Source organism: Girardinichthys multiradiatus, chromosome 11 (genome assembly GCF_021462225.1).
Source record: "Girardinichthys multiradiatus isolate DD_20200921_A chromosome 11, DD_fGirMul_XY1, whole genome shotgun sequence".
In the NCBI taxonomy this organism is placed as follows: domain Eukaryota; kingdom Metazoa; phylum Chordata; class Actinopteri; order Cyprinodontiformes; family Goodeidae; genus Girardinichthys; species Girardinichthys multiradiatus.
This window is the reverse complement of record NC_061804.1, coordinates 27,630,458-27,650,228: the sequence shown is the minus strand read 5'-3', so window position 1 is coordinate 27,650,228 and position 19,771 is coordinate 27,630,458. Positions and strand designations below refer to the sequence as shown.

At 39.4% G+C, this 19,771-nt stretch overlaps 1 protein-coding gene across 1 annotated transcript in view; it reads right to left on the bottom strand.

The window, feature by feature from the left end:
* zswim7 (zinc finger, SWIM-type containing 7) overlaps positions 1–19,771 on the bottom strand; it is a 23,525-nt gene extending 3,754 nt beyond the window's left edge. The window contains exons 1-4 of the mRNA XM_047379892.1: positions 19,478–19,771; positions 16,827–16,848; positions 15,085–15,187; positions 2,053–2,157 (exon numbers count right to left, since the gene is read on the bottom strand). Coding sequence (XP_047235848.1) covers positions 2,053–2,157; positions 15,085–15,187; positions 16,827–16,848; positions 19,478–19,613 — 366 coding nt within the window. The 5' untranslated portion in view covers positions 19,614–19,771. The remainder of the gene's footprint in view (positions 1–2,052; positions 2,158–15,084; positions 15,188–16,826; positions 16,849–19,477) is intronic.

Here is a 19,771-nt window from a genome sequence, read left to right as displayed (position 1 = left end):
TCTAAATCTTTCTGTACTGCCCTTGATCTTCTCTTCTCTGCTAATACAAAACTGTGAATGTTTGTCAAACTTAAACATATCTCATATATCAGAATCAGAATCAGAATCAGAAAAGCTTTATTGCCAAGTACGTTTTTGGACATACAAGGAATTTGTTTTGGCGTAGTCGGTGCAATACAATACAAATTAAACAGTATAAACATATCTACAATATAATATAAATATATGTGCACAGTTTTAAGTGAGTGAGAGTAAATATAGAGCAGTATAAGATGCAAGAGCAATACAACAGTGCAGGTGATCATTGTGCAAGTAAAGCAGGAGTCCAAGCTGAACGTTAATGTAACACATAGAGTTACAGGTTACAAGTGTCCTGTCAGCAAAAAAGGGGGGGGGTGTGGGGGAAAGGGAGAGTGTCAGGGTGGTTTCCGGGCTTTGTTAACCAGGCTGGTGGCAGATGGGAAAAAACTGTTCTTGTGGCGTGAGGTTTTGGTCCGGATGGACCGCAGCCTCCTGCCAGAGGGGAGAGTTTCAAAGAGTCTGTGACCGGGGTGGGAGGGATCAGCCAGAATCTTCCCTGCCCGCTTCAGGGTCCTGGAGGTGTACAGTTCCTGGAGCGACAGTAGACTGCAGCCAATCACCTTCTCAGCAGACCGAATGACACGCTGCAGCCTGCCCTTATCCTTGGCTGTAGCAGCGGCGTACCAGATGGTGATGGAGGAGGTGAGGATGGACTCAATGATGGCTGTGTAGAAGTGCACCATCATAGTCTTTGGCAGGTTGAATTTCTTCAGCTGCCGCAGGAAGAACATCCTCTGCTGGGCTTTCTGGATGAGGGAGCTGATGTTTGGCTCCCACTTGAGATCCTGGGAGATGATGGTTCCCAGGAAGCGGAAAGATTCCACAGTGTCAATTGTTGAGTCACAGAGGGTGATGGGGGCAGGTGGGGCTGGGATCTGCCTGAAGTCCACAACCATCTCCACTGTCTTTAGAGCGTTGAGCTCAAGGTTGTTCTGGCTGCACCAGTCCAACAGATGGTCCACCTCCCATCTGTACGTGGACTCGTCACCATCAGAGATGAGTCCGATCAGGGTGGTGTCGTCCGCAAACTTCAGAAGCTTGACAGACTGGTGACTGGAGGTGCAGCTGTTGGTGTACAGGGAGAAGAGCAGAGGAGAGAGAACACAGCCTTGGGGGGAACCGGTGCTGATGGTCAGGGAGTCAGAGACATGCTTCCCCAGCCTCACGCGCTGCTTCCTGTCAGACAGGAAGTCAGTGATCCACCTGCAGGTGGAGTCGGGCACACTCAGCTGGGAGAGCTTCTCCTGTAGCAGAACTGGGACGATGGTGTTGAAGGCAGAGCTGAAATCCACAAACAGGATCCTGGCGTAGGTTCCTGTGGAGTCCAGGTGCCGGAGGATGAAGTGAAGGGCTAGGTTGACTGCATCATCTACAGACCTGTTGGCTCTGTAGGCAAACTGCAGGTGGTCAAGGAGGGGGTCGGTGATGTGATGTTTGTCAAACTTAAACATATCTCATATAAGATAGTGAAATAACACACTAATATCTAACTGGAATCTTAATTTCTGTAAGGTTCTAAAATGTTTTGGCCCTGTCATTTCCTTTTCAAAGCCAAACGGTCAATTTATATCGAAACCATTGCAAAAGCATCGAAAAAAATGTTCTAAAGAAGCTCATGACTGATCTCGTGCCCGATCTCCTTCCGCAACTAAGTTGTCTAATTTAACTTTACCTTTAGATCAAGGGTGTCAAACTCTAGTCCTCCATGGGCCGGGGTCCTGCAACTTTTAGATGTGCCCCAAGTCCAACCCACCTGAGTCAGGTGACTGAATTACCTCATGTAGCCACATTCTCCAGAGTGCTGCTAATAACCTAAATATATAATCCAGGTGTGTTGAGTCAGAGTCATTTCTAACAGTGGCAGGACACCAGCCCCTGAGGACTGGAGTTTGACACCTGTGCTTTAGATGATCCAATTAGGCACACACATATTTAGTATAGCTTATTTGAACAAGTTTTTTGGAAACTCACGAGCAGGCCTTGGTTTCTGCGTAGAACGGTGTAGGTGAAAGCCGGGCAGGGGCAGTAGTGACAGGACAAGAAGCAAGTGTACAAACGGCCCGAGCCTCCAATTACCTGCAAAGGATTCATGCAAAATAGATTAAAACACGATGAAGCACCGTTTGCCTTCTGCCATAAATTCTACACAGTAACAGGTATCTGTTGGGTTTATTACGTGGGAGGGGTCCGGTATCACAGTCTTTTATATCAGCACACAAGTTGGAGGGAAGCATTAAAACTATCTTTTCTTTCCCCATTCCTTCATTTTTATGTCTTCTTCCTAATTCCCTATCTTATCTACTCTATTATCTCTGCCAACCTAAAAACAAGCAAACTCAAGACTGCAAAGTTCTGACATTAATGTGTATGGTACCGGTGAATAATAACAGTTTTAGACTTCCAATGCTCTAATGAGCAGACAAACGGTGAACTACACAGCAGGCAGGATGTGTCACACATGAACAGCAATAAGCTGCCAGTTCAAAGACACTCAGTGGTGTGCTTAACAGCACAGTAAAATATATGTACTGTATATTACTGGAACACTGTGGCCCTGCCTTTGCTTTTTAAATTGTTCACAAATTACTCCTGTTTTTGCTTTTTACACTTAAATGTTTCATCAAACTAATTTTAAATCAGAGGACGATAACCTGAGAAACACAAAATGCAGCAAAATGTAGTTTTTAAATAATAAAATAATTTCTTAAGAGAAATAAGCTATCGAAACCAATCTGTCCTGGAAAAAGTAATAGCCTCCTAAACCTAATCACTGTGCCACCCCTGGCAGCATCTGGTTTTGGACATCACTGGGAATGAGTTTCTTAGGGTTTTTTTGCCACGCTTCTTTTAATCCAGCCCCACTGGAGGGTCATGCCACAGCATTTTAATCAGGTTTAGGTCCGGACAAAAACCTACAAATCCTTAATACAGTGCCTTGCGAAAGTATTCGGCCCCCTTGAACTTTTCAACCTTTTGCCACATTTCAGGCTTCAAACATAATGATATAAAATTCTAATTTTTTGTGAAGAATCAACAACAAGTGGGACACAATCGTGAAGTGGAATGAAATTTATTGGATGTGTCAAACTTGTTTAACAAATAAAAAACTGAAAAGTGGGGCGTGCAATATTATTCGGCCCCCTTGCGTTAATACTTTGTAGCGCCACCCTTTGCTGCAATTACAGCTGCAAGTTGCTTGGGGTTTGTCTCTATCAGTTTTGTACATCAAGAGACTGAAATTCTTGCTCATTCTTCAATGACAACTCGAGCTCAGTGAGGTTGGATGGAGAGCGTTCGTGAACAGCAGTCTTCAGCTCTTTCCACAGATTCTTGATTGGATTCAGGTCTGGACTTTAACTAGGCCATTCCAACACCTGGATACAATTATTTGTGAACCATTCCATTGTAGATTTGGCTTTATGTTTTGGATCATTGTCTTGTTGGAAGATAAATCTCCATCCCAGTCTCAGGTCTCTTGCAGACTCCAACAGGTTTTCTTCCAGAATGGTCCTGTATTTGGCCCCATCCATCTTCCCATCAATTTTGACCATCTTCCCTGTCCCTGCTGACGAAAAGCAGGCCCAAACCATGATGCTGCCACCACCATGTTTGACAGTGGGGATGGTGTGTTCAGGGTGATGAGCTGTGTTTTACGCCAAACATATCGTTTTGCATTGTGGCCAAACAGTTTGATTTTGGTTTCATCTGACCAGAGCACCTTCTTCCACATGTTTGGTGTGTCTCCCAGGTGGCTCGTGGCAAACTTTAAACGAGACTTTTTATGGATATCTTTGAGAAATGGCTTTCTTCTTGCCACTCTTCCATAAAGGCCAGATTTGTGCAGTGTACGACTGATTGTTGTCCTATGGACAGACTCTCCCACCTCAGCTGTAGATCTCTGCCGTTCATCCAGAGTGATCATGGGCCTCTTGGTTGCATCTCTGATCAGTCTTCTCCTTGTTCGAGATGAAAGTTTAGAGGGACGGCCGGGTCTTGGTAGATTTGCAGTGGTCTGATACTCCTTCCATTTCAATATGATTGCTTGCACAGTGCTCCTTGGGATGTTTAAAGCTTGGGAAATATTTTTGTATCCAAATCCAGCTTTAAACTTCTCCACAACAGTATCTTAGACCTGCCTGATGTGTTCCTTGGTCTTCATGATGCTCTCTGCGCTTTGAACAGAACCCTGAGACTATCACAGAGCAGGTGCATTTATACGGAGACTTGATTACACACAGGTGGATTCTGTTTATCATCATTGGTCATTTGGGACAACATTGGATCATTCAGAGATCCTCACTGAACTTCTGGAGTGTGTTTGCTGAACTGAAAGTAAAGGGGCTGAATAATATTGCACGCCCAACTTTTCAGTTTTTTATTTGTTAAAAAAGTTTGACACATCCAATAAATTTCATTCCATTTCACAATCGTGTCCCACTTGTTGTTGATTCTTCACAAAACATTTTAATTTTATATCTTTATGTTTGAAGCCTGAAATGTGGCAAGAGGTTGAAAAGTACAAGGGGGCCGAGTACTTTCGCAAGGCACTGTAGCTTTTGGAGCAATACAAGTTGGACTTACTGGTGTGATTTGGATCACTGTCCTGCAGCATAACGCGTATGTTGGATCTGAAGGTCATGAACCAAAGGTCATGAACTGAATGCCAGACATTCTCCTTCAAGATCTTTGATCAGAAAGTAGTTTCATTAATTACAGCAAGTTGCCATGGTCCTGAGGAAGCAAAGTAGCCCCGGTCACCACACTACCATCACCATGTTTGATTGTAGATATGCTGTTCCTAATCTGAAATGACAGGTTAGTTTTATCCCATCTGTAATGGGACGCAACATTTTCCAAAAAGATTTTGTCGTGTAAGTCCACAGAATATTTTTCCAAAGGTCTTGAGGGTCAGCAGTATTTGTTTTGGTAGATGTGAGACAGGCCTTTATGTTCTTTTTACTCAGCAACAGTTTTTGCCTTGGATCACTCTAGTGCCATTTATGCCCAGTATCTTTCTTATTGTAGAATCATGAACGATATCCTTACCAGAGGCAAGTATGGTCTTCAGAGCTTTAGACGTTCTCAGTTCTTTTGTGACCTCCTGGATGAATAATTTTTGAGGCTGGCTGCCCGTAAGAATGTTCACCACTATTCCTTGTTTTCTCCAGTTGTGGATAATGACTCTCACTGTAGTTCACTGGAGTCCCAAAGCCTTAGATGTTGTGTTGTTTAAGATCTATAAGCCCACTTCATGCTGTCAGACAGGTTCTATTCAAGTGATTTCTTGATTCTAAACTTCTTGCAGTAATAAGGCCTGGGAATGGCTAGGGAAATTGAACCAGAAAACAATGGGGTTTATCACAGTTATTTCCTGATTTAACAAGTAGGGCAATTATAATTTCAAGTAGGGCTAAGTTGGTTTAGATTGATTATTTTCCCTTTGATAATTAATCATTTAAAATATATACTTTGAATTTACTTAGGTCATCTTTGTCTGATATTAAAAGTTGTTTGATGACATAAATCATCCAAGTTTAACAATAAAGCAAAAATAGAAGAAATCTGTCTGAGATTAAATACTTTTTACAGCAACATATCTCTGTCTGACATACCCAACAACAGGCTATTTTACTAATATTTATTATAAAAATTGTTATTTGGATAACTTCAGTTTTAATTTCCTGGATTATACCACTATTTCCTTCTCTTCCAGGGACTTCCTACTGTCTTAAGGTTCTGATGTAAGGTAATCTGGCTACCATTTCTTCAACCTCATCATTTCCCATGAGTTATTTAGAAGAGAGGGTGTAGAAATCATGTATTTTTAAACAACCTGTGCGGGAATGTCTAATGGCCCTGGGTGACGGAGCGTCGTGTACACGATGTTGGCATTCCCTCCCAGCTTTGGACAGTGATTTAAGTGCATCTCTCATGCTTGTGTGGGTGCATGAAGACATCACAGTGGCAAATTAGCATGACACTGCACAATAACTAATGCTAATCAGACTTGGCACCATTATTCTGCTGAGTTATAATAAATGACCTTCCCCTATAACCTACTAAAGTGAAAAACAGCCCATTTGTTCAGTGTGACACTTCATTATAAATAGGACAAGAAAGAGAAAATTAGATGGACCCAAAGCAGTTGGGTGAAAATGAATAAAGCACCATGAATACTGGGATTAGGAAAGAACACTGTGGTGACTAAACTAAAGAGTGCTGCACTTTTAAAAGAGTTGGGCTTATTGAGAAACAACTCACACTTGGGCCCTTTTTTTCTGTTGGCATCAAAGAAATGTGGCTCTGCTGCATCTCACACAGCAGCACTGGCAGCTAATATCATCAAACGATACAGTAACAAGCACACTTGGATCCGTTTGTTTGGAAAACACAACACATCAATATTTGACATGTAGTGGCACACATGGAACAAGAAGAGATGAAGAGTTAGCAAAGTTTAGACCCTAACAAGAACCCAGGGAAGCAAGCTGTCATGAATCAGAGAACCAGGACCTGAAGGGTCTAACTGGATCTACACCCAAACATGGCTTCCTCTAAAATATAAAGCCCTGGAAAATCACAGAGACCCCACACCACAACTGAATGCAATCATTCTGCATATGTGCATCACCATTCATCACTGATTATGTTGACTTATAAGTGCTTTAAGATTTATGTCTCCTGTCTGATACAGGCGCTAAAAGCATTCCCATACAGATAACTTCCCATCCATGTTTTCCAAATAAATACAACTTAAGTTTTAAAAATACATGTTTCTGACACAAAGAGGGCCTTTGAGTCATGTCTCTAAAACAAAAACCAAGTACCTTGTAGGGTTGTTGGTTGAATTAATCGAGACTTCAGTATAATAGATGCTAAAAAAAATCCATTAGACTCAATTTGATCAAAATTTATACAAGCTGAACCATCTCCATCTTCCCAAATTTGCACACAACTTGAACACAAAATGACCAGAAGTCTGCATGTTATGCCACTGTTTAGTAAAAAAAAGCATTAGCAGTTAATGTGGCTTATAATAAAGTGTGAGCACTTCCTGGCAACACAAAGAGGGATGTGGAATGAGCACTCTAACTTCCCCAAAAGAGCCTGCATTTGGGAAAAATGGGTGAGATTCTTCAAAGTAAAAACACGAAGATAACAGATATTTCCTCATCCAACAATAAAGATCTGCTTTCACAATGGATTCCTGAACAATTTGTTGTCCAAAACTTAACTTCCCAAAACCTTTAATCTATCTCGGCTGTTTTTTGTGGCTGAATCCATTGTGGGTTGTGAAATCCAAACCATTTATGCGGATCATATCCCCTGATTCAGAGCAAGTCCTCCTCCGCTCAGAGTGCCGCAAGGTCCTTTGACAGATATCTTCCCCCATTGCCCCCCACTCCCAAACAGTGGAGTTCAGAATGCAATAAAAAATTACTGTAAAAAGACTAATGGAGCATTACTCATAACGGTTATAATTTAAAAGCCAGGGACTGCCACATTCAACTGTGTAAAAATGGATCAATTGGATTTTAAATTAACTGCACCAATCTTTTAAGAATAATACCCAAGCAAATACTGGTTCTGACTTTCAGCTTCATCTCATTCACTGTCACCATCTTATTCAACAGCGACTGCATAGCTGGCTAATCTAAAACGTTCAGATGACACATATGGGGAAATACATCCGTCCACATAAGACTAACAATGCTTCAGATTTACAACTAGAGCTGAAATTACATCTATCTGAATACTGACATAATTTTAGTTTATTTCATTCACAATGGCAGTCAGGCTACCTCTGGCGAGCCCATGGAGGGTCATGTGGCCATCCAAAGAAATGCCACCCCACACCATTACTGACCCACCTCCAAACCAGTCATGCTGACGGATGTTGCAGGCAGCTGATCTCTCTCCACGGTGTCTCCAGACTCTGTCACGTCTGTCACATGTGCTCAATGTGAACCTGCTTTCATCTGTGAAGACCACAGGTCGCCAGTGGCGAATTTACCAATCCTGGTGTTCTCTGGCAAATGCCAAGCGTCCCGCACGGTGTTGGGCACAGCAAACCTTCTTGCCACAGCCCGCATTGATGTGCCATCCTGGATGAGCTGCACTACCTGAGCCACTTGTGTGGGTTGTAGAGTCCGTCTCATGCTACCACGAGTGTGAAAGTACCACCAACATTCAAAAGAGACCAAAACATCAGCCAGAAAGCATAGGTACTGAGAAGTGGTCTGTGGTCCCCACCTGCAGAACCACTCCTTTATTGAGTGTTTCTTGCTAATCGCCAATGATTTCCCCCTGTTGTCTTTTCCATTTGTACAACATGTGAAATTGATTGTCAATCAGTGTTGCTTCCTAAGCGGACGGTTTGATTTCACAGAAGTTTGATTTGCTTGGAGTTATATTGTGTTGTTTAAGTGTTCCCTTTATTTTGTGAGCAGTGTACCAAAGCAGATCCACGATAGTCAAAACCAGAGAAGAAATGATCTATATATAAATGCTATCAGAACGTTTTGCCACAAGTGGGTATTTGTCACTGTAGTAAATTACAGGCAGAGCAGGCTCATAGAGCACTTTTAAATCCTTGGCTAGGGCGCTGGTCTGTTAGATCTCCAAGCAACTTCTCGTACACAACATTATCTTGACTTTCTCTTCCTCACAGGACAAATTACGATATGCATTTTCATCTCATGAACTCTCACTTTGCCAGCACTACTTTGATCTTGGGCTGCATGGTGTTATAAACTGAGTAGTGTTTTATACATATCGCCGTCACTCTTTGGCAACTTTCGGCTGTATTATCCGCTGCCTTTTTGTTACATATTTCTCCATTTCAAACAACTGACAGAATAGAAGCACTTCAAAAATAATACACGATTTTTCGTATGTTCCATAGTATAAACCATTTCTTTCACCTCATTCAGCATCATTTTAATACTAAAAGCATAAATCTAATGAGTGAGGTTGAAAGTGAAGCAAATCATAGCAGTAGCTCCTAATTGTTTTTCCCTTTCTGCATCTTTGAACCGTCACATCGTAATAAAAGTAAGAACTTGGTGATTTCAGATCTAAACAGCCTTCAAAGCATGTGAACATAACATGATTAGATATTTTTTTTAAAGATGAGACTTAATAAATTACTTGATAACTTTATTGACAGACACTCACCAAGAATGTGTTTGATTAGTAATTACTAGTTTAAATCAAGAGCCGAAAAGTTTCTTTGAAACTTTTTGAATGGAAAGAGAAGCACAGAAAGTACAGAAAACGCTCAAAATACGCTTAAGGTCTTCAAACTTGTGGCCGTACTTTTAGTGTCAATTAAAGGTCTGTTGGAAGTATAGAACAACAAATAATACAAATGAATTTGGTGAAAATATGACTTGAAAATGCTGAACAAAATAAAAAATAGAAAAGGCAGAGGAAAAGGAAAACTACGAGCAGAATAATAAAACTATTTAATTAATCCAAAGCTGATTTGATTAAGATGGCTGCAAAATCAGGAAAACAAGCCATGATTCCTCATCTTTCCACCAAGTGTTGAATTCATTATCTGTTATATTAACAGAAACCCTAGCAGTGTTACTAAGGGTTTTAGCTGTGGAAGTCATAAAAAAAGACAAGATAAAAGCAAAATGTAAAAAAATTGTTCATCTTTTTCATTTGCTTATATTTTTGTGTTTTGCTTCATTTGAGATTTTTTTATAACACTACACAGACAGTAATTCAAGTTCCCAGCAGATGTTGATGTATTATTCTTTCTATAAAGGTCAGTGGATGTTAGGAATGAGATAAGGTGAAAATCCCAGCAGTGAGATGCCAAGTTCTCATGAGTTATTTATCCCTTTAGCAGAAAGAGATGTAAAGAATAAGCACAACTTGAGAAATTAAGCAGAATCCAGCATATATCACCAGGAAACTATAAAAATGCAACGTATCTTTTATTTCAGCGTTGATTTAGTACAGAGTAAAAAAATTACTGTAAGTCGTCTTTCTCATCTTCTTAGAGGAACTTTTCCGCATGCTGATGACAAATAGCAGGTGGCTTTTTTAAGGACAAAACTGTTCTTCAAAATGTCACAGTTAGATTTATTTATTAAAAGTTCAATGCAGTTCCCGAACTAAGAGTGCTGTCCGAGGATGATGTACCGAGCTGAAACATACTTCCTGGTGTCCAGCTCAAAAGATCAGCGCTGTCAGAACATGACCTCGGATTCTCAAAGAACTGTTTTCACCCACTTACTGAAATGCTCCCTACGGCTCATTAAATTCACCTTACCATAGTCAGAGAGCAGCTACGACTAAATACAGTGGCTTGCGAAGGTATTCGGCCGCCTTGAACTGGTCAACCTCTTGCCACATTTCAGGCTTCAAACATAAAGATATAAAATTCAAATTTTTTGTGAAGAATCAACAACAAGTGGGACACAATCGTGAAGTGGAAAGAATTTTATTCGATGTGTCAAACTTTTTTAACAAAAAAAAAAAACTGAAAAGTGGGGCGTGCAATATTATTCAGCCCCCTTGTGTTAATACTTTGTAGCGCCACCCTTTGCTGCAATTACAGCTGCAAGTCTCTTGGGGTTTGTCTCTATCAGTTTTGCACATCAAGAGACTGAAATTCTTGCTCATTCTTCCTTGCAAAACAGCTGGAGCTCAGTGAGGTTGGATGGAGAGCGTTCGTGAACAGCAGTCTTCAGCTCTTTCCACAGATTCTCGATTGGATTCAGGTCTGGACTTTGACTTGGCCATTCCAACACCTGGATACATTTATTTGTAAACCATTCCATTGCAGATTTGGCTTTATGTTTTAGATCATTGTCTTGTTGGAAGATAAATCTCCGTCCCAGTCTCTGGTCTCTTGCAGACTCCAACAGGTTTTCTTCCAGAATGGTCCTGTATTTGGCCCCATCCATCTTCCCATCAATTTTGACCATCTTCCCTGTCCCTGCTGACGAAAAGCAGGCCCAGACCATAATGCTGCCACCACCATGTTTGACAGTAGGGATGGTGTGTTCAGGTTGATAAGCTTTGTTGCTTTTACGTCAAATATATCGTTTTGCATTGTGGCCAAACAGTTCGTTTTTGGTTTCATCTGACCAGAGCACCTTCTTCCACATGTTTGGTGTGTCTCCTAGGTGGGTTGTGGCAAACTTTAAACGAGACTTTTTATGGATATCTTTGAGAAATGGCTTTCTTCTTGCCACTCTTCCATAAAGGCCAGATTTGTGCAGTGTACAACTTGATTGTTGTCCTATGAACAGACTCTCCCACCTCAGCTGTAGATCTCTGCAGTACATCCAGAGTGATCATGGGCCTCTTGGTTGCATCTCTGATCAGTCTTCTCCTTGTTCGAGATGAAAGTTTAGAGGGACGGCCGGGTCTTGGTAGATTTGCAGTGGTCTGATACTCCTTCCATTTCAATATGATTGCTTGCACAGTTCTCCTTGGGATGTTTAAAGCTTGGGAAATCTTTTTGTATCCAAATCCAGCTTTAAACTTCTCTACAACAGTATCTCGGACCTGCCTGGTGTGTTCCTTGGTCTTCATGATGCTCTCTGCGCTTTGAACAGAACCCTGAGACTATCACAGAGCAGGTGCATTTATACAGAGACTTGATTACACACAGGTGGATTCTATTTATCATCATCAGTCATTTGGGACAACATTGGATCATTCAGAGATCCTCACTGAACTTCTGGAGTGAGTTTGCTGCACTGAAAGTAAAGGGGCCGAATAATATTGCACGCCCAACTTTTCAGTTTTTTATTTGTTAAAAAAGTTTGACACATCCAATAAATTTCATTCCACTTCACGATCGTGTCCCACTTGTTGTTGATTCTTAACAAAAAATTTGAATTTTATATCTTTATATTTGAAGCCTGAAATCTGGCAAGAGGTTGAAAAGTTTAAGGGGGCTGAATACTTTCACAAGGCACTGTAAACATGGTTTTGAAAAAAAGCTGCACTCCTAGAAACCCTTACAAAATACCAAAACATAAAAACATAAAAAGGTTGGCTGGCAGTTAATGTAAAAAAAAAAAAAAAAGAACAAATCTACTAAAAGCTAAACAAGTCAATTAAAAATAGAACATGTTCCCACATTAGAAAAGAAACAAACACAGACCAATCTACTTTATGTAAGTCCATAGTTATCCACACATGACACTGTGTTCATCCAAACACGATGGTTTCAGAAACAGTGTGACATGTTGTTTGTAACATGAACACTAAGGAAACACCTCTTCAGTTTTCCTAAGGGAAATAAAGATACTGATCGATTCTATTTAGCTCCTCCTGAAGAGTGCAGGTAATATCAGTCCCCTATGAGGGGAATGAAGGGAAACAACCACAATTCAAGAGCACAGGCCAAACTATCCCAACAGAACCAGACCCATGTTACTGTTTAGCTGCACTGTAATAAAACAGATCTCTTTAAAAAACTATTTTTAAAGGAGCCTGAAGGAGTTTCCAGGAAATCAGGGGCAGAAGGACCACAAACTTACTGGCAAAATTCTCCCACAAGTAATGCTACGCCTTTCCGACTTGTTTTTATTGTCTGAGAAATACTGGTAAAATGCAGGATTTAGAGGCAGAGTTAACACCCGACTCTCACTTCCTGCTTTGACGTGTAACAATATGTGCGTTCATACATTCCGCTGGATTTATTTTTATATATTTTCTGAATTTATCCACACCTTTATCGCTCTTTTATTCACCAGAACAAACAAATAAATAAATCAAAGAATAACCTCATTTTCAAACTGAAGAAGACTCACTTTTTATTACTTTTCTTCTTTAGTTCCTATTTAAATCATTCATACCTGGAAACGGAAGTCACTAATTGTAGTTTTATCATGACTAACTTTGCAAATTATTTGCAACTCCAACCTTAACCTTTCAAAAAAAACTTATTTAAAACTTAAAAGTTGAAGATCTTTAAGATTTTACTATACTATATAGAAAGTATTTTCTATGCTGTAAAGGTCTTATTTTCAAAAATATTTCTCCAATTTAACCAAGAACATTACAATTTACGAGGGTCATTTGTATTTTATAGATGGAAGTTCACGTTTCAATACTCAGAATTAAATCAAGAAAAAAAGGCTGAAAAATACATATTTTCTCAGTCAGTCAGTCATTTTCTACCGCTTATTCCATAGTGGGTCGCGGGGGAGCTGGTGCCTATCTCCAGCAGTCTATGGGCGAGACATACATATTTTCTTTTAGAGTTTTTTTTTTTTTTTAACAAAATACGTTAATAATAGAAGTATAACGTAAGCAGATTACCATACGTGGAATGTAAGGTCTTTAAATTGGTGAAATCTTGATTGATTGTATTCTTTTTCTGTCTGGTAAATGTGATGGGAAATTACCGATTTGTGTAGTATAAGCCCTGAAAAGCTTTGGCTTTAGCTGATTCATTTTTTGATTGTTTTGTTTTAAGCTGTATAAGGGACTGTTTAGCATTTTTATTTTTGTAAAGTACATTATTTTACCCACTGAGCTTTTGTCAAAGTTATCATACAGCTTTCTTTACCAGTAAACAACTGTTTAACACAAGTTTCTGTCAATATTCATTTTAAAATAAAAATCTGTTTAATAGCTGCTGTTCTTTCTTCCTGAGTCCTTCTAACTGTATTTATAACAGAGCCTAAGAAAACTGTTTCTTAGCCGATAACAAACTTTTCACCCTCACAATAGCAAGGATTTTAGACAGATTATAGTCTGGTTTATTATTTAATATGTTTATAATTCTTTGAGTGTGAGTCTAAACTGCATAATGCATGTATGTTTGAAAGAACAGCTATCTATCGATCCCTCTTCCCAGTAATATTCTTCAGCTAGATCTGAGGGATCCCAAAGTGTTCCCTGGCCTGAAGAGATATACAGTCCATCTACCAGGTTCTGGTGGTCTTCTTCTCTCAGTGAGATGGGTCCAAAAATAGTCCAGAGGCAAATATCAAGGAAGGATCCTGATCAGATACTTGAATTACTTCAAGTGACTCCTTCCGATGAAGGGGAGCAGCAGCTCTACTAAAAGTTTTTTTTCCAATGACAGAGCTGCTCAGAGGAAGCTCTTTACACTCACTAACTTCCAGGGTCTCCTTCGGGTCATAAACTGCATCTCATGGGCATCGGTGAGGGTTGGTTGCAAAACATGTTTTACTCTACATAGCTCTGATCCATCTATTCATCTCACTCTCCATTACATCACCACCACTGAACAAGAAATGAAGATACTTGAAGTCCCCTGGTATATCTAGAGATTGGCCCCAGATGCTAAGCAGTCCACATCTCTGGTTGAGAACCACAGCCTCAGACTCTCATTCTTGGACCAAACAGTTCCTGGACGTGCTAAAGCTCATGATTTGAAGATGCTGGAGTTGGTTGAAAATTTTTACCTGTTAAACCTCGGTTCTTTATACAATGTAATATATTTGTTGTCACGTAGTGACCTGGCCACTATCCTGCAAGAAGAATGGCTTAAAATCCCTCTGACCACTGTGCAGGACTTGTATCTGTCATTCCCAAGACGAATTGATGCTGTATTGGCCGCAAAAGGAGGTTCTACATCATACTAATAAATTATTGTGGTCTAAAACCAGGTGTTTCAGTTTCATTGTCCAACCCCTGTATGTGGCAATCTTTCAGAATCACACACACACAATGTTGGTTTATTGACTCAACAAAATAAAATCACTTTTCCTATTAAGGCACAAGTGTCTCAACACATCGCTACAAAAGTCTTATGAGTCCCTTCACTTGTTGGAGGAAGACAACCATCTTTCTATGTCTGTTAATCAACCTAGACATTTTTGTAATACTCATGACCTAAGAACCAAATTCATAAGCAGTAATTGTGCAGCTCATATATGGAAATAGTTTTTCTGTAGTTCGCAGCATAACACTTAGTAGTTTATAGAGATTGTCAGCTGTGGAAGTGGGACTACTGACTGTGAAACGTGCCATGGTGACAGCTACTTAACAGACCTGGAAGACTTTGCGACCACTGGGAGAAGACAGACAGGTTACAGAGCGCTGGTCAACCAGGTCCAATGCCTGCAAGGCACATGAGCCGAAGACAAATTTAAGCCTGGAAAGACAAGGAGGAAGGAAGTGTGAGTCCAGGGAAACAAAGAAAGTCAGAGATCACATGATTTGAACCTTTGTGGATAAGAAACAATGAAAAACTACAAGAAAACACAAGCTGTAAGCAGTTTCTGGCCATTATCAAGAATGATTTGGTATTCTTAAAGCAACCATTGCAAATATTATACTGTTTATTGTTTATGTTTATAGTGATGTACTGATCAGAGTATTTGGGCCAATTTCTGATCCATGTAAAGCTTTAAACTGCTGATGCAGGTTTGTTTAACCGATTTTCATGTCTCTAAGTATTATAGGACAATATCCTGCTGTGAGCAATCATCGATTATTTATATTAGGAGCAGAGATGACTTCATGCTGCATGTGAGACCAGTTGATGTTAAACAAATATTTCCAGATTTTTTTATGACCAAAACAAAATGAACAGAGATGACATCTTCAGCTGCTTTTAGCACCTAATATTAGCCATTAGCACGGTTCCTGATTACTAAAACAGTGGTTTCTGTGTGCGTTTCATGCAGAATAAAGATCCTTATCTTAACTTGGTGATTTCCAAATGCTCAAAAGAATAAAACAGAGTAACCTTCCTTCACAACGATCTTCTCCCCACTATCTGCCAAAAGTCTTGCTCTCTCTCTTGCAGCCTGAATGAACCACAGACATGTAGAAACTAGATTCTTACATCTCAGCACGTTCTCTGAATTTATTTTTAAATATTTTACTGATACTGATAATAGGTAACTTTCCATTTCACTTCGTAACAACGTTCGCATTATAAAGTGTTGTCAGTGTGATTTTGACAGCCTTTATGTACGATGCGTTCACTGATTGGGACAAGATCGGATCGCTGAGTTTCGTTCCCGCCGGTCACCAGTCGGGACTTCTGGTGTAGATCTACAACCCATTACAATTTCTTTCCAGTCTGCATGTTTATTGTTCTTTGTTGTGTTTTTCTAGTAGAAAAAAAAAAGAAACCTGACTTTTATTTGTTTTAAGTTTACCAAAAGAACGTATTTTAACAGTGTGCAAACAGTAGAGTAAAAAAAAAGAATATACTATCTATAGAAAATGGAAACAAGCAAGATAACCGTGCCGATTTTTAGCACGACTGTCTTGTAAACATTTGAAGCTGAACTTTGTCAGCAGTCGTTAATTTGGAAAAGTTAAACAAATAGGTAAAACTCAACTTTCTGATAAATTCCAGTAAACGAGGCTTGTCTTCAGAGTGAGCCCCCAACTAGAAACTTCCTGATGAACAAACAGGATGTGCTACTGCAGCACAGACAGAGCAGCCCCTCACTGACAACAGCTTGGACCACCAGGCCAGGAAATATCTCCGTCAACACACTGGACTGCATCGTGACAACGTGTCTGCGTCTCAACATCACTTGGGACAAACGCAGGCAAAAAATAAATAAATAAATAAAAAGCGTCATTCTCCCTCGTTAGCGTGGTTTAAAATTTCACATTGACTCAACCTGAGCAGCGTACATTCCCCTTTCCATTACGACTCAGATCAAACTGGTGTTACTGGCAAAGGCAAACAGAAGTAAGCGGTTGCCGAGCTCCAAATAAACACCTGTGACAGAAGCAGATGTTAATGTATGAGGAGAATTCATACTTACGCAATGAGGAGATCGTCTGGAACTGCAAAAAGAAACAAAAGGGTCTGTTTTAAAACGGAACAAATAATTTGAGTTCAACGAAGAACTGTTTTACAGGAGACTAAAACCCAACTCCAGGTTATTGCCTCTGGCCCTCACACTGGAACTGGAACACTACAACCAAATGTGACTCCTGGCAGGATGAGGCAAAACATTTTTGATTCAGCAGCTGAACATTCTGCCTTTGCAAAAAATACCTACAATATCTAATTACACCGTTGTAAATAATAGGACTCATTTCTTTTTTTAATCAGATCAAGTTTGGGGTAAGGAAACATTAAAATGGATTTATAAAACAAAGTGTAATTTTGCAAATGAGACTGCAGTTAAAGAGGGTTTGCAGACATTAATGAGCGGTTGCAGCTGGCTGATTGAAAGGAAACATCACCCCAGACAGAGGATTTTCAGCTGAAACAACAGAAAGCATTACAAGAACGTCTCTAAGCAGGTAAATGAACTCAAAGTGCGGCAAAAGATATGGGTTGTTCCCAATCAGCTGTGTCTAAATGTGAAGCAATCCAAAGTAAACGGGATGTTTAGAAAACTGAAACATCCAGGCAGACCAGAAGGAGTAATCTATACAATCCAGACAACCAATATTCCCTCTGCTGAGTCACAAAAGCCACTCAACTATTCCAATAAGCCTCGCTGTTAAAGTTTCATAAATACCTGCTTTATAAACTTTTTAACTTTTATAAAGTTGTCTTGAAGAAAATCCTCATATGTAAACAGAGTAACATTTATGCAACCTTTATTTTATTTTTTTTCTTAACTTGATTGTTTCTTTTTCTAAACAGAAGAAAAGCAGGTTCCGGGTTAACTAAAGGAAGCAGTGATGGAGCAAAGTGGGATTCATTGATGAAACCTGACTCTGCACTGGGCAACAAACAGGATGCTGGGTTGTTTGTTTGGTGCAATAAAGATGACAGCCTGAAGAAAACCAACATGTTTCTACATTCACTGATGATCAACAGCTGTACTGCTTGACTAATGAAGGAAACTGCTTTCTGTTAGTGGAGTTCATGCATCAAACTATTCAAGCTGGAAGAACGACCAGAGATGCAACAAGGTACTAACTGTTAGCTATTAAAAAATGTTGTATTGCGTCATATCTGTTTAATTGTATTTTGCTACAAACCAAAACAGCTGAGTAAACATCCTGTAATAGTTTGGCCAGGGGTTAAACAACCTACCATAACATGACTTAAGGGAAAACAATGAAACACCAATTCATAAAAGGACAACATGAACATATGTTTGCATGTAGTTTGAGCAATATAAAAACTGCAAACTACAGTAAGTCAAATAAACTGCTATGGAATAATTTCAACAAAGGAACTATTGGAAATCAGGACATGCTAAATGTTCTGTATACAGAATGGTCTCACGAAAAAGTATTTGCCCCCTTAAAGATTTTTTTTGTTTTTGCTTTTTTTTTTTTTCACCTAAAATGAAAATGTAATAGATCATCAAATAAATTGAAATTTCAAAGGTAACCTGGGTAATTGGAAAATCCTAATGAAAATTCTGACTCCTTTTATTAAAAGGAAAAAAGCAGTCAGAATAAGGAAAGACCCATAGAATAATATCAAGAAAAGAATCACATGACTAGAACCTGCATGGCAACATGAAGTAGGCTAAAAGATCTTAAAAAGCATTACATCAAGCCCCAATATAAGGTAAGTCAAAAATGCATGAGAAAATAGCTGCTGACATCTGTCAGTCTGGAAAGAGTAACAATGCTGTGGGACTCCAGTGAACCACATTGAGAGCAATTATTCACAAATGGAAAAACCCCAGAGGTGGTCAGGATACCAAAATTACTCCAAGAGCACATCAACAACTACATGATTCAACAAGAAAGAGATTGGGCAAAAACTGGAGAGTTCAGAGGTGAAAACCACTGCTGACCAAAAATACCATAATGGCCAATTTCACTTTTGGCAAAAACATCTCAATGAGTCCCAAGTCGTTTGAGAAAATGTTCTGTGGATTGACGAGACAAAAGTGTAACTTTTGGGACAATGTGCGTCGTATTACATCTGGTGTAAAAATATTACAACATATTAGACCACCATAAGAAAAACAGCCGAGACAATATGATTGTCTCTTCATAACCTTCATAATATGAGCTATAACAACATTTAATTTCCCTTTGGGATTAATAAAGTATTTTTGAATTGAATTGAATTGTCTTGGTTCGCTTTAGACGGCTTGATGTAATTGATAGAATCATAAAATCTATATTACTGTAAATATAAGTCTAGAATTAATAATGAAACAAACTGATCAAACTAGTCAAAATTTTAAATAAGTCAGTATTGTTTTATAAATATATGATACAATAACTGATGCCTGTAAAATATTATAGGTGATGCGGGAGTATTATTAATTATGTTAATAATAAGCCCTGTTTAAAAATAACAGCTCCTGAGCTCCAGTTCAAATTCTAGTACAGCAGTGCCTCCTACCGCTCAGATGTTAAACTACATCACATCACATCACATACCCAGAAAGTGTAGGAAGTTGTTTTTCGTTGTTAGCTCGTAACATTCGAGTCAATTTTTCGTTAAAACAAACCAAGAAATACTCCCCGCTTGTTCTTATCTTACTTTGAGTCGTCTCCTCATAGATTTTCCGGATGTCTCGGAAAAGTTGTTCTGCCACTGCAGGTAACAGAGACCGCATTTTCACATAGTTTTTGTTTCTGGGTCTACCGCACTTCGTCAGCCAATAAGGTGCGGCCATAACATTACGACTTCCGGGGGTCAAATGCCGTGGTCCTTTCGAATTAAAAGTTTTTTGGTGCACTTACGCAAATCAACGTTGTGTAGGCATGGTAATCGGTTGATGTGATCATTTTCAGTATTTAATAGTAACTTTTATTTTTGTAATAAAGCATTGTT